The following is a 14031-nucleotide window of genomic DNA, read 5'->3' as shown; positions in this document are numbered from 1 at the left end:
AGGAGGCTAGTCGGACAGGAGGGTCCCTGGCTTTTCTCCCTCTGCCCTTTGCCTGGGAGTGACAACTCTCTGCCTTCACACACATTCAATGAGAATTCTCCGCCCCTGCCGTCTACATAAGAACTTATGAGCACCAACTGTCATGTCCTATCTCAGTAACGTAACAATCGATCTTCGGTAAATACAGATTTTAGCCGTGAATTATGAATTTTGAGAATGAATGATTTGTCCCGATTGAGAAAGGAGATTTCTCAGCTAAGAAATATTGCAAAGTTTCTTATTTTTCATATGTACTATTGACTTATGAAGTAAAAATGTAATATTGTTTGGGCAAATGTCCTACATCAACATGGCATTGCTGATTCCAATTATGCCGCATGCACCATTTGGGCACATGTTAAGCGTTGGCTGTGGACATTTTTGCCCCATGTTATCATGGAGTTTTAAGTAGTCTGTGACTGAATCTACTAGTGATGGGGGGATTGTGATTGACCCATGAATCATGCACAGGAGTAGCCCTTAATTTGGACATGTGCAGTGCGGTTCATTAGACAGTGATATGGTGTTTTTCTAGTATGATATAGAAGGAGGACGGGGATAAAGGGTGAGGTGTTTATGGACTATTTAGACCACACATTCTGGTGTTTTAAAGTTGAATCATTCTGTAATTATGATAATTTGTAGCGTTTTATGGCATGATGAAAATGTTGCACATCTACATTATAACACTGTATTCTATGATTTATTACATTAGAGTGCACTACTACATTTGTAATGCATATTTCTTGTTTCTTTTTATTGATGTCTCGTACCATCACTCTATATGAGGCTACACTTTGCACATTATATCGCGCTTGAGAAAGATTACTGCTGTGTTTTTTTTCTAGAGCCAAAATGTTGCATTGAGATGGGTCGGTAACGTGCACCCATTCTTTGCTTATTTTGAAGTGCTGCCTACTTTTTTATTTTGTTTAGTGCTCATTTAGACGAGTAGATTATACAGATATTTACTATCCCAGTAAAGATTGGACAGCAGACGGCTGAGATGATCGTTTTATCACACGAGCGGAGTATCCTTGTGAATAAAAGTGCAGCGTGCATTAGTATCTTCCATATCATAGATGAGATTTGCCTGTTCGAGTCAATGGGTGCTCAAAAATAATACAGATCATTCGTTTTGCATCCGATTTTTACAGATACTTTGCCGTTATTAACCTTGGAAACTGCATTTGATCATGTATATTTTAAAATGTATAATTGCCACTCGGCTGTAACACACGGATATACGGATGGCACATCCATGACAATATGGATGAAAATCGGTTGAGTTTTCTGAATGTGGGTTGAACAATTTATCATATGGTCGTCTGACCCTGGACTTAGGCAAAGTTCACAAAACCATATAAAAAAAATTGTCAGATTTTCATTCAGAAAAAAATGGACATTTTTGTCATTGATATGGCATCTGTTGTTCGTTTTCTATGTTAAGAATTACAATGTATGTGTATATATCTGTATATATTGGATGCTATGCTTGTGATCTGTGTGGGATCCATTTTTATTTATACCCATAGACTTGAATAGGTGAGTCTCATCCGACAACTGACAGAATAGCGCACGCTGTGACTTTTTCTCAGGCTACGGCCACACTATCAGTATTTGTTCAGTATTTTTTCTCAGCATCTGTAAGCCAAAACCAGGTGAGGAACAATCAGAGGACAAGGTATAAAAGAAACAAGTGCACCAATTCTGCATTTATCACCCACTCCGGGTTTTGGCTTACAAATACTGATGTGAAATACTGACTAAACACTGAGGGTATGTGCACACGTTGCAGATTCTGCTGCGGATCCGCAGCGTTTTGGGCTCTGGGGATCCGCAGCAGATTCTGCTGTGTTGTACAGTACATTTAAAGTGAAGGGAACGTGGAAAACGCTGTGCCCATGCTGCAGATTTTTCCGCGCAGATTTGCTACAGTTTCAAATCCGCAGCATGTCAATTCTTTTGTGCGGATCCGCAGCGGTTTGCCACCTGTTCCATTCTAGGAATCCGCAGGTGGCAAACCGCAGGGCAAATCCGCACAAAAACTGAAGATTAACTGCAGCAAATCTGCAGTAAATCTGCAGGTAAACCGCAGGTAAGTTTACCTGCAGATTTAGGCAAATCCACGCGGAAAAATCCACAGCACCTCCAACTACGTGTGCACTCAGCCTGAGGGCAGTTTCACACGTCAGTATCTGCTGTACGTGTAGTGACAGTTTTCTCACGCACCGGAGCCACTGACACACGTAGACAAATTCGAATGAATGTGTCTATGCAGATGTCAGCGTGTTTTCATGGACCGTGTGTCTGTGTGCAAAACACGCTGACATGTCCGTTTTTGTGCAACAGCACGGATCACACGGACCCATACAAGTCAATGGGTCCGTGTAAACACGTTTTTAAAAGTCAAAGGGTTAACATTGAAAATAATTTTTCAAAAACACGGACACGGACACACGGACAGCATACAGACAGCACACGGATGGTACACATGGACATACGGATAGCACACGGATGTCACATGGATGGCATACGTATGGACACGGATAGCTCCGGTACCGTTTTTTCCGGTACCGGAATTATCTGGACGTGTGAACCTGCCCTGATAGTGTGGCCGTAGCCTCATACAGACATTCTGTGAAATAAAACAGTCATCTGAACAGCCCAGTTGCAAACCATTGGTCTGAGTGCTGACGAGTGAGGTCAGGTTTCTTTCCCAGACAGCACTCGGACCGAAACTACGGTGGTGTGAATATAGCCTTATGAGTGGACCTGGAGTCAATGTTCAGAGGCTTGCACCCTCGATTTCATGGTGCTGCTCTGCTGTATGAGCCATGACTTTGCACTTACGGGGGGATTATGGCCCCTTTTTTTCCCATGCACAGATACTTTTCATGTCTATCCTATAAGCTGGTGCATTACCCGCGGCTTTCTCTGTGTCTGGTATCATAAATGATATTCTCATTAGCTCGGCATCTGCCGCTCGCAGGAATGTCTCTTGCCAGTGTCATTGCACCAGTTGACCGTCATTGTCGCGCAGCTCTGATGGCAGGAAGAGCTGGGAAACCCGAGCCGCCCGTGTGTCTGTGAATAGTATTTATTGTGATCAGCTGTGTACACTGTTAAAGGGCACGGACAGTGTTGGCTTCTGTTGGGCAGGAGCGTCAGGAATGGTGGTCGCTCCGGGCTGCGCTGCGCTACTTCCAGTGCCATCGCCACCGCTATCCGTCCCCGTCCTGTCTACCGCACCTCTCTGTCCTGTTCACTGTCTTTCTTGCTGGTGGGAGGGAGCGAGGAGGGTGAGAGTCTAAATACAGCAACAGATTGTACTCGAGGTGACCTCGTCATGTTCAGTCTCTCCTCCCTTCTTCTTTCCCTCTCTCCTCTCCGTGCTGCTTTTTCCTTTTTATGTGCATCTTTCTTCTTTCTCAGCCCTGCCCTCCCTTTTCCCTTTCTCTTCCCTTCTTCTTTCTTCTTTCCACTTTTTCTTTTCTTTATTCCTCTTTGCTCTTCTCTCGTGCTGCCCCCATACTCTTGGATGCACTTTCTCAGCTCTGGCTGCACCTTTCCTCTTTTTGCCTCTTTTTACTCTTGATGGTCGAGATGTTTTTGGGGGTCTTTCGCTGTAATCCGGTGAGTGTCTCTATGTCTGTCCTGTTCCTTGCATGTCTCCGACTCCCTGCATAGAGCAGAGGCTGCTCTCAGTTCTTTTTTTGGCAGTGAGGATGGATGCCAGTGCTGTGCTGGGAGGGAGAGAGGGGGCTGGCATGGTGCCATTGTAGGCATTTGTGAGGGTTTTTTACTGTGTTTTTCAAATTTAGCCTAACAAAATATCCATAGAGTAAAAATGAATTCTAGCTAAGAAATAATGAGACTTTTAGAGACCTTAGAGCCCATTATAAACATTTGGTGTCTTGTGTTGTTGACTAAGGCAAGAGCGTCTACAGTGTCGTAGCTGGAACCGGCTTATTTTCCGATTCTGCTCCTTGGCTGAAGTTATATTTAAAGATATAGATTCACAAATACATTTGCGTATCTTGTGTGTAATTCTGACCATCAGAACACGTATCGATCACAGGCATGTGGAGTATGTGCCACGGAGCAGCCCCTGAATTCAACAGAGGTCTATGGAAAGTAAGGCCCTGTAGATGGACCCCGTTACTTTCCAAGACTATCTCAAGAGGAAGGGGACTGGCTCAAGGATCAAACCACCCAAGTCCTTTGGTTTCTCATCTCCAGATCTAGGCATTTCCACTGTGGTCCCGTATTGATTTCTGGCCCTTCTCGTATAATCCAAAGACTCTCATACCTTCCTACAAAAGAGCTGGGTATGTGCAATGCTCCTAGAGAAAGACCTGAAACCCGTGTTGCCTTTCCTTCCAGCACCGGCCACAGAGTCTCCTGCTCACCGGGGGACCCCTCGAGATGTTCTGAGCCCCATTACATCTGACGATGAATATCTAAGCCCTCAGGAAGACTTAAGCGAGCCTGCAACACCGCAGCACACCATGTCTGGCAAGACCACCATCCAACACAGCGTGACCTTTAAAGCCCCCCCATCATTCAAGGTCAGATATTAAGAGGGAGAATATGAGTTCTGGGTGGATAGTGAGGTGTTAAGCCCAGGACTAGATTGAGAAGTGTGTAATGGAGCCCCCACAGCTCTAGAGCCCTACAATACAATGACTGCCAGTGGGGGAAGGATCAATAAACAGCATTTGTTTTTGTTACTTTTCCTTAGGTGGCTCTGTCAGACCAGATGGTGTTTGAGGGTCAGGAGATTATCCTCCGAGTCCAAGTGGATGGAGAACCAAAGCCAATGATAAACTGGTGAGCGCCCGACAATACAGTAAAATAAATCTGGATAATATACTGCACATAGAGCAGATTTCTGTCTGGCGCTGATCTTTTGTTATAGTTAATCTCAGAAGTGCCTTAAAAGGGAATCTGTCACCAGGTTTTTGCTCCCCCATCTGAGAGCAGCATAATGTAGGGGTGGAGACCCTGATTCCAGCGATGTGTCATTTACTGGGCTGCTTGCTGCAGTTTTGATTAAAAACTGTTTTCTCTGCTTCAGATTTACCAGTTGTCTGAATGCTGGGCTCTGTATAACTCCGCCCCCCCCACTGATTGGCTGCATTTTGTGTACACTGTGCATAGTCATAAAGCTTCCAATCAATGGTGGGGGCGTGGTTAAACTACTTGGCAAGTAGCCTTTTAGTGATAATCTCCTGCTGATAAAACAGTGATTTTATCAAAACTACAGCGAAAAGCTTAGTAAGTGACACATCCCTGGAATCAGGGTCTCTGTCTCTACATCATGCTTCTCTCAGATTAGGTGGCAAAATTCCTGCTGACAGATTCCCTTTAACCTTGCTCGGTCATAATCTGCTGTACTGCATTGTGGGGGGATGTAGTGTTTACATCAGACTCTGTTCTTTCCCAGAAGGCAATGCAGCAGGATGCATTATAAATGCTCAGTTATGACCACTGAAAAAAAATGTAAATCATGAAAGACTAAAGTTGACGTATATACTCTGAATTGTGATCAGCTGGGAAAATGTAATGCCAGTGTGCCCAAAGAAGCCACAGGATGTGATGTGAACAGAGTCTTCATATAAGTCATACTGCGAGTGTCTGTTTGTTGATTTCTACAGCAAGCAGCAGAATTATGATTGCAGCTCTGGTCTATAATAGAGGCTTACAAATAATGCAAGTAAAGTGATGGCTTTATAAAGTTGCCCGGCTTCTTAGATAGGAAATATCTAGATGTATGTTGGTGCAATCTGTGCACAAGGGCCCCAGAGATTAGGGGTGGTGGGGCCCACATCCATCTCCAAAGCAGGTGCAAAGGGCCCATATATTGTTCTTGCACACGGGCCTCTTCTGTCTGTCCGCCCCTTTTAGAAGCCATGGTAAAATCACACATTCATGGTTAAACCAGCAGCGTTAGTCTCAGTGTCTGTCTGCTTGTGCACAGCATCATTCTTTTTTTCTTTTTTTTTAAACTTTGTTTATTGAAAATATACTGTACATAAGAACAAACCCATTTCCCATGTCCATAAACAGGAGTACACTTTGTTATTACACTAGTTTACAAAACTAAAAGCAACAATGTATGAATTAGTAATATTCATTCCCATAGCATCATTCTTTGGTATTGCATCAGTTTATTAGAAATTGGTTAGAGCATTTGCACCAATAATTGATTATTTTTACCCTTTCAATCCTGGATAGGTTGAAGAACAAGCAGCAGGTGAAACCTGGTGGGAAAAATCACATGAGGGAGGAGGAGGACGGCGCTTTTTCACTTAATATCGTGGGCTCCGAAAAACGAGATTCCGGCTTCTATACCTGTAAAGCAATAAATGAATATGGAACAAAGCTATGCGAGGCCAAGGTAGAAGTAAGAGGTAAGACCGGCCACAGCCCTGACAATAATCTGAGTATCTTCTGTTGTTCGTATTTGTTATGTTACATACACAATATATCCGCTGCGTAAAATATCGCGTAATCGCTCTAGCTCCCAGGGCTGTACATACCACGCGACATCTCACTATATAGGGACCACAAAAGGCCGGGGCAGGTATACACCTGCATATAAAGGGCCGGGGCAGGTATACACCTGCATATAAAGAGCTGGGGCAGGTATACATCTGCATATAAAGGGCCGAGGCAGGTATACATCTGCATATAAAGGGCCGGGGCAGGTATGCATCTGCATATAAAGGGCTGGGGCAGGTATACATCTGCATATAAAGGGCCGGGGCAGGTATACACCTGCATATAAAGAGCTGGGGCAGGTATACATCTGCATATAAAGGGCCGAGGCAGGTATACATCTGCATATAAAGGGCCGAGGCAGGTATACACCTGCATATAAAGGGCCGGGGCAGGTATTCACCTGCATATAAAGAGCTGGGGCAGGTATACATCTGCATATAAAGGGCCGGGGCAGGTATGCATCTGCATATAAAGGGCTGGGGCAGGTATACATCTGCATATAAAGGGCTAGGGCAGGTATACATCTGCATATAAAGGGCCGGGGCAGGTATACATCTGCATATAAAGGGCAGTTCTGTGCATTAAGGAGTAATATAAAATATATTCTGAATTGAGACCCACAGGATGGCAGTTCTGCGATGTAGAAGCCTGGAATTTGTGTCCTAGGGTTGTAGAGTTTGGCCGGCAGCATAGCAAATAAATTATTATTTCTGATGTATTGCTTTTATTTTTTTTATTTTTTTTTTTATTGTATTATTATTTATTTTTATGTTTTTTTTCCATCAATTTTATTTTTTCCCAAAGCGATTAAACATGGAGATGGGCATTGTTGTCAGGATTAGAAGTATCACGGGTAGCAATAGGGGGTCAATAAAATACTGCTGGGCCTGTAATGTGCAAAAATGGACAGTTCTTTTAACCTTGCCTGTGCGTCATTTTACATTATTTAGAGAATTTGCTATTTTTGTATCTGAATTTAATGGAAGGATTTGTTCAAGATTACCATGAAAGTCTGCAGCCACTCTAGGTGACTGCAGTCTTGTGAACCCTCGCTGTGCGCGCTGTGAGGATTCTCCGTTGCTGGTGGCAAGACCAAGATGTGCGCAGCATCGATCAATTCGCTCAGTCCGCGCACGTCTAGTCGGAATGTGGCGGGAGTATTTATATCCCAGGCTTGCAGTCACATGATTGCTCAGTCTTGCCGCAAACACTGGAGAATATTCACAGCGTGCGCTGCAAGCGATGTGAGGATTCACAAGTCTGCAGACTTTCGTGATTAAACCTGGACAACCCCTTCAAATCCCCAGCATCATTCTCATAACTCATCGTGTGATTACTATAGATCTATTTGCAGTGAAATTAATAAACTTTACATGAACAAAAACACAGAAAAATCCTTCTGCGCTTGCAATACGCGTCTAAGCAAAAAAATATTAAAGCAATTTTTCCGTTGCAAGAATTGAACAGTGCATGGTCTGTGGGGAAATGTCCGAACTTCCCGGGGCGCAAAAAAAGCTAAAACATCTCAGAATGCCGCCATATAGTGTATCTCATTAGGCAACTAAAACTAAGTTTTACTATAACAATTTGATCACGGCCTCCGGACAATTGCAAAGAAATTTGGGGCTTTTTTTTTTTCCTTTTATGCAAAATAATCATTGATTACCAGATTTTTTTTTTTTTTTTTTGCAAGAATTAATAAAAGCTTTTAGTTTGTGGCTACAGATCTGATTCACCAGTACATAGGTCTGGGGAAACTGTATATTTTTCCATGTTTTTCTCCCGTGAATCTGTACTGACCTTCCGGATCTGATTCATACTTATTCCCAGGGATAAGTATGGCGTCTGGGCTTCTGGGGCTCCTGGGTTGTGGACAAAGTGACAGTCGCCTCCCGTCACTCTCTCCTCTGCATAGTGATAGACTGCATGTTATAAGCATTTTCCTGGTTTCTGCATGGCGCCACCACTAAAAGCTGAAGGCTGCATGCGTATCTTCCAGTTGGTAGAGGCAATGAGCTGTGCTTGGTGGGACTACCGGTAATGCAGTAACCTCAGATCGAGGGGCATGTAGTGTCTGCATATAATGGAGTCATGATTACAATTGACATATTTAGTGGCGCTATGATTACCCGGCATGGTACTTGTATGGGCCATCTACAGCTGCTTGCAGAATTACCTTGAATTTCAAGCATCCATAGCTGTGGCTGCATATACATGGTCATTTCTTTTTTTGACCACCGCTTCTTCTGCTGGTTATGGTAGTTCAGGTTGATTAATCACCTGTTTTTAGGTATGCGTGACCAATATTAAGGTTTATAGGTTATGTACCCAAGAAAGGGCAAGAAGGACACTATTTCGGCTGTACTGTAGACTGCCTCACCATGCTGCACAGATTTGTTTTTGCTGTTTCCTCTTCGGGTAATATGACGTATAGGAAGACTGCACAATACATTGTTAATACAATATGGTTTTGTTAGGGGGTAAGGCATAGTTGGGGTTGTTCATTAGCTGCAGGGGTCAGGGTACGAGAGGGGAAAGCAGGTGGGAGGCAAACCTGAATTTAGCTGGAATCATGTGACCACTCCTCAGCGGATATATTGGACCTAGAGTGGTACAGCAAGTGGAAATGAGGGGGTATATTCCTATCATAGTAAGTGGCAGCTACACTTTTTGATCTCTGGGGATCAGAACCCTTGATACCACCGATGGTAAGAAATAAGGGGCTCCTTTAGCACTGCAATCCTTTACAATGATACCCTGCTCAGTGGTGCTCCCGGCCACATAGGGAACTGCAGCCGACCCTATGTACGTGAATGGCGCTATGCTGCAATTTCCCTGCACAATGGGTGTGTGGCAGTGCTGCTGCGTAGGAAAAACTGTGCAGGCGGTGCAGCTCTACACCAGCTCTGTGGCCCCTTCTAAGGATGGATTGGGATCCCACAGGTCGGACCCCGAGAGATCATAAAGAAATGAACCATCACAGATAAGGATACCCCTTAAAATAAAGATCCTGGGCAATATTAATACCCTTGACATTATCACACCGGGTGCAGTTCCAGTGAAGGGACGTGTGGTTGATATTTAGATTTAAAAAAAAAAATGCCAAAAAAATCATAGGTCTTTAAAAAAAAAAAAAAAAAAACTTCCATTTTGAAGTCCCTTTAACTAACAGGTTAGACTCACCTTCAAGTAAGCACAGATCCTAAAATAAAAAGATGCTGATGATAACACAGCCCACGAGGCCAGTTATAGAGGCAGAACTGCAATCATCATGGCCTCAATGTAAAATTGATAGGTACCAGGATGACAGTGATAATCTGAGCCCCCTTTCATAGGGAAAGGACCCTCCAAGCGTCAGCGTCCAGGTGGGAAAACCGCCTCAACTATGTGAATAAATATGCTCATAATTATAGGTGTGAAACCCAATAATTCACAATATTGCATAAATACTGGTATTTTGCGCAATTTTTTAATAGTTGCAGGAAGTTTCCTTAGAATGTCATCACAATGTAAGATCCGAAAAGACATCGCGATCACAATGTATCGGTCGTGTGAACTAATCCGTGCTGTGCGTATGATATCTTGTTGCCTATTTCTACACAGAGCTATTATTTCTTATAGTCCGCAAACACATCCAGTCTAATGTTCACCCAGCTGCTGAGAAATGTGCATGTCTCGCTCTTAGCTTCGCTCCATGTTATTGTTGTATGCCTAACTAACACTATAATTGTGCATTGCATTTAATCTGTTATTTTTTCCTGTTGTTCTAATATTTGCCTGTTGTATTTAAAGCACAAAAGATGTGTCAACTTTTTACATCCTGGGTAAGGCACAAAAAAAGTTTTATATATATTAAAAAAATGGAGTGGGGGCGCTATTGTATTGATGTCTATAGTAAGTAAAACATTTTTTAGCAGTGGTCAAAAGTGGTACTGCAGACTAGGACCTCCCTAAACTTGTTTGTTCGTAATGGTATGTTGAGAGTTGTAGTTACGTAGCTGCTAGAGAGATTGGAGACTACTGCTTTAGAGTTACTAAGTATTCATTAGCTGTTTATATCCAGAGAATGCAAATTCTAGGAAAGCAATAAACTTCCATACATATGCCTCTGGCCAGATTTAGTGATATCTAAAGAAAAACGGAGATGGCCAAAGTTTATACCAGTTTATACAATTCAGTGTTTATGTAGCTGCTTGTTCTTCTTCATGCACCAAACTTGAGATGTGCTTTTGCTTTAAATAGTTGCTAATTTGAAAAATCAGGAATGCAGTGTAAAGCATGGAGGACAAGACACCTAAGGTACAGTTCAGACTATTTGAGGACCACAAACAGCAATGCAGCTTAGCTGGAGTCACTGATTATAGCTGTACCCTAGCTGTAGCCCTTTAAAAGTTGACACATCTAGTGCCCTGTTCTTGCTTTGCTGACCCCCCAGCATTGACCGCTGTACTCCTTGTGCTGTGAATGGCTGGCTTGCCCGCACGCTGACTGCAGTTTCTGTCTGTATACAGGGCGAGTCAGATAATCTCCTGTCACTAACAAACTAACACAGGAGCCAAGCTGCAACCCCCCGGAAAAAAAGGATTGTGCCGAGAGGAGAGGGGTCCTGGCCCAGCTGCACCAGGGGGAGGCATAGGAGCAGGACAGACCTCTTACAGATATGACGGAGCAGGAAAAAAGCCTTGTTGGAGGAAGGTCTCCTTGTGTCACTGACACTCACCCTGGGAGGCCACCGAATAACAGACTGCACTAAATGGCAATCCCAAATCTCCAACCTCTAACGATAAATTTCTGTTCATAAAACCTCATTGCGAAAATAACGACGCCCTTTCCGAAAGTTTCCTTTCCAGTTGTGATGCTGAGTTTCCAAACTACAACTCCCATCATCCATTATTATGCAGCGCAAAGGGATTATGGCAGATATCATTGAAAACCAGCTTTATAATCCCCTCGCTGATGTCACATAAGGACTTGGGGGGGCATGTATAAAAAAAAAACCTGTCCATATGCCCCCAAATGACCAGTTTGCTTTTATTTTGTAACCCTCACCTATCCTCCCTTGTAAAACAATATCATTTTTAAGGCTGACATTCTATCCTAATTTCCTAAACTATTCATTTCTTTGGATTGAAACTTTGTTTTTCTGATACAGAGCTCCAAATCCCCTGCTTAGACATGGCGATAAATGATACAATTCTAAGTATTTGCAGTCACCACTAGGGGGAGCTTAAGAACTTATTGCATACTGCTTTATTCTTATGTATATGCAGCATAGCGTGAGCACCCTCTAGTGGTGGCTGCAAGTAGATAGAACTTTAGCATTCAGCCGTACCTATGCAGGGGATGTGGAGCTCTGCATCAGGAAACTAAAGCTCTGACCACTATAATAATATTTTATTAAATCAATCCTAGCAAAAAATTGACTCAGTTTTCAAAGTCTGCTACAGGCAACATCCCATCCGTATTTATGGTAGTGTTTATAAATTTTTGGTCATAGCACCAAAGAGGAGGAGGCTTAGTAAGGAATACTGTTGTGGCAGGTCTTACTGGGTCTTGTAATTGTAGTGAATTGGACATGTTCCCCCTAGGCGAAGGGAGGTTTCTTACCCTTACAAAAATGGCAGCTTTACAGCTGATCACTGCTAATATAATGTTTTTAAAGTCCGGTAGTTCAGTTCTGGAATAGATGGGATAGATTGGTGTAAGGTGAATAAATGGTATAGGATTGGTAGCGTTCACAGTGCCATCTGTTAAGCACATAACTAATTAGTTAAATGTGCAACCTTCTCTGCCTTTCAGCATAGCCCCCTACATTTTTGAAACGTTCTAAAAAATAGGGATGCTCCTCAGGGGTGGAGCTTATTTCTACAGGACTCCTGTTTGGTTCTGGGGTCCTATATAGTGGGTATGTTTAGATTTACTAGTTCAACTTTGATATTAGAGATGCCCAAATCAAAAGAAAGAAAGACAGTTCTGATGACCAAAGTAAAAAAAAAATCAAATTATATTCATTAGCATTGTAGACTATTAACAATTTAACTTCCAAGTAGTTGCACACCCATGAGGAATGTCAGCTTTTTCTACAGGACATTCAGGATTCAGGTGTGCATTAAGTAGAGCTTTCTTGCTGTTTTCAATCTTTTTTTTACCTCTAGAACTGTTCAGTTCAGGTAAATGTCAACTCCTCTACCTAATGCTATAATTGGCCATTTTGCATATATCAACGACAGCTGTCAATCACCTTGAGGAAGTGAAATACCATATAGACTCAATGAGTATAGCGCCATCTAGAGCCCAAACTGTCACATACTTCCAGCAGGGAAATTCCATACAGATGTTGATCAGTAAATCCTCCTTATAACCCAGGAACCTATAATGACTAATGTCAACTAAAAGAGGAGCATAGCTTTAAGAATTAAAACTTCGGGTGGTAGCAATCAAATTATTGTGCATCATATTTTTAACCAACCAGCTACTTGAACCTGAGGAGTTTTGCACAGAAAGCATCTATGAATTGCACTAGTCATAGTGAGCAGGTAGGAAGAATCGATAAAGGAAGATTCTATGTCTACTCTTCCCAGTGGTCGAGGGCGCTGAGATATAGGGAGCTGTTTGTTGAACATATAAGGCATCTATACGTTGCACTAGTCATAGTCAGCACCATTAAATGTAGCTTTAACATCGTTCAGGTGAGACATACAGGGACCTGTCCATTGGGGCACAGACATTTCAGGCAGTGGCTTATCCAGTTCCATCTAATCTGACATTGCCAAATTTACTATTATCAAAGCGATCTAGAAGCAGAGATCTTTCTATGTGCTGCACGAAATAAGATTACAGGTAGCGTCACCACAGCTGTAATGCCATACTGTGCCCCCAGCCATCAATCTGAATACAGGGTGCCACACAACAAAGCCTATAGGGCAGGGGCATCGAATCACCACCTGCGAGACAAAATGTAACACTCGGGGAATCCACTGCATCACCCACTGAACCCTGGACCTCACCACCCCTGACCCACCCAGTCCAAATAGTACATTTTGTTAATATTCTTTTTTTTAATTATTTATTTGTAGCCCCAATAAAATGTTGGTTTTTGGAACTTGTGTTTGCTGTCATTACTAACACCCAGAATTCAGCGTAGAATCTCCAAACAAGGCTGCTCCAATCTCTTCGGCAGTTTTATGATGTCTGTGTCCATTGTTACACAATCATTATGATGTCTGGTTGTGGATTCTGATCACTTCTGTTCTGTGTTCTATGATTATCATGGCATTGTTAAAGGGGGACTCCAACAGCAATGAAGCAGGATGTCCTCTACTGGACCGAGCGCCGACCCTAATATCTCTAAATATATAAAACTTACATTAAACCCACATATTCTGGGCAAAAAATACTCAACAAAAAGCTTCATAAATGGGTCTCTCTTATAAATAAATGCACTTTAATAGTTTTATAATAAAGTTATGCAACTTTTTCCCTCTG

General features: G+C 42.7%; 1 protein-coding gene across 5 annotated transcripts in view; it reads left to right on the top strand.

The window, feature by feature from the left end:
• The window catches only part of SPEG (striated muscle enriched protein kinase), a 239638-nt gene that overhangs the window by 129955 nt on the left and 95652 nt on the right, over window positions 1-14031 (top strand). For 3 of the 5 annotated variants that reach the window (XM_073545451.1, XM_073545453.1, XM_073545452.1), the window contains 3 exons: window positions 4426-4610; window positions 4784-4872; window positions 6280-6455. In XM_073545451.1, coding sequence (XP_073401552.1) covers window positions 4426-4610; window positions 4784-4872; window positions 6280-6455 — 450 coding nt within the window. Of the gene's footprint in view, window positions 1-2951; window positions 3676-4425; window positions 4611-4783; window positions 4873-6279; window positions 6456-11057; window positions 13649-14031 lie in introns of those variants that run through there. The other 2 variants (XM_073545455.1, XM_073545454.1) reach the window with 2 other exon arrangements.

This window comes from Dendrobates tinctorius, unplaced genomic scaffold (genome assembly GCF_039654945.1).
Source record: "Dendrobates tinctorius isolate UK_male_01 unplaced genomic scaffold, ASM3965494v1 ptg000143l, whole genome shotgun sequence".
In the NCBI taxonomy this organism is placed as follows: domain Eukaryota; kingdom Metazoa; phylum Chordata; class Amphibia; order Anura; family Dendrobatidae; genus Dendrobates; species Dendrobates tinctorius.
The sequence above is the reverse complement of the archived record's forward strand: the minus strand, read 5'-3'. Positions and strand labels throughout refer to the sequence as shown.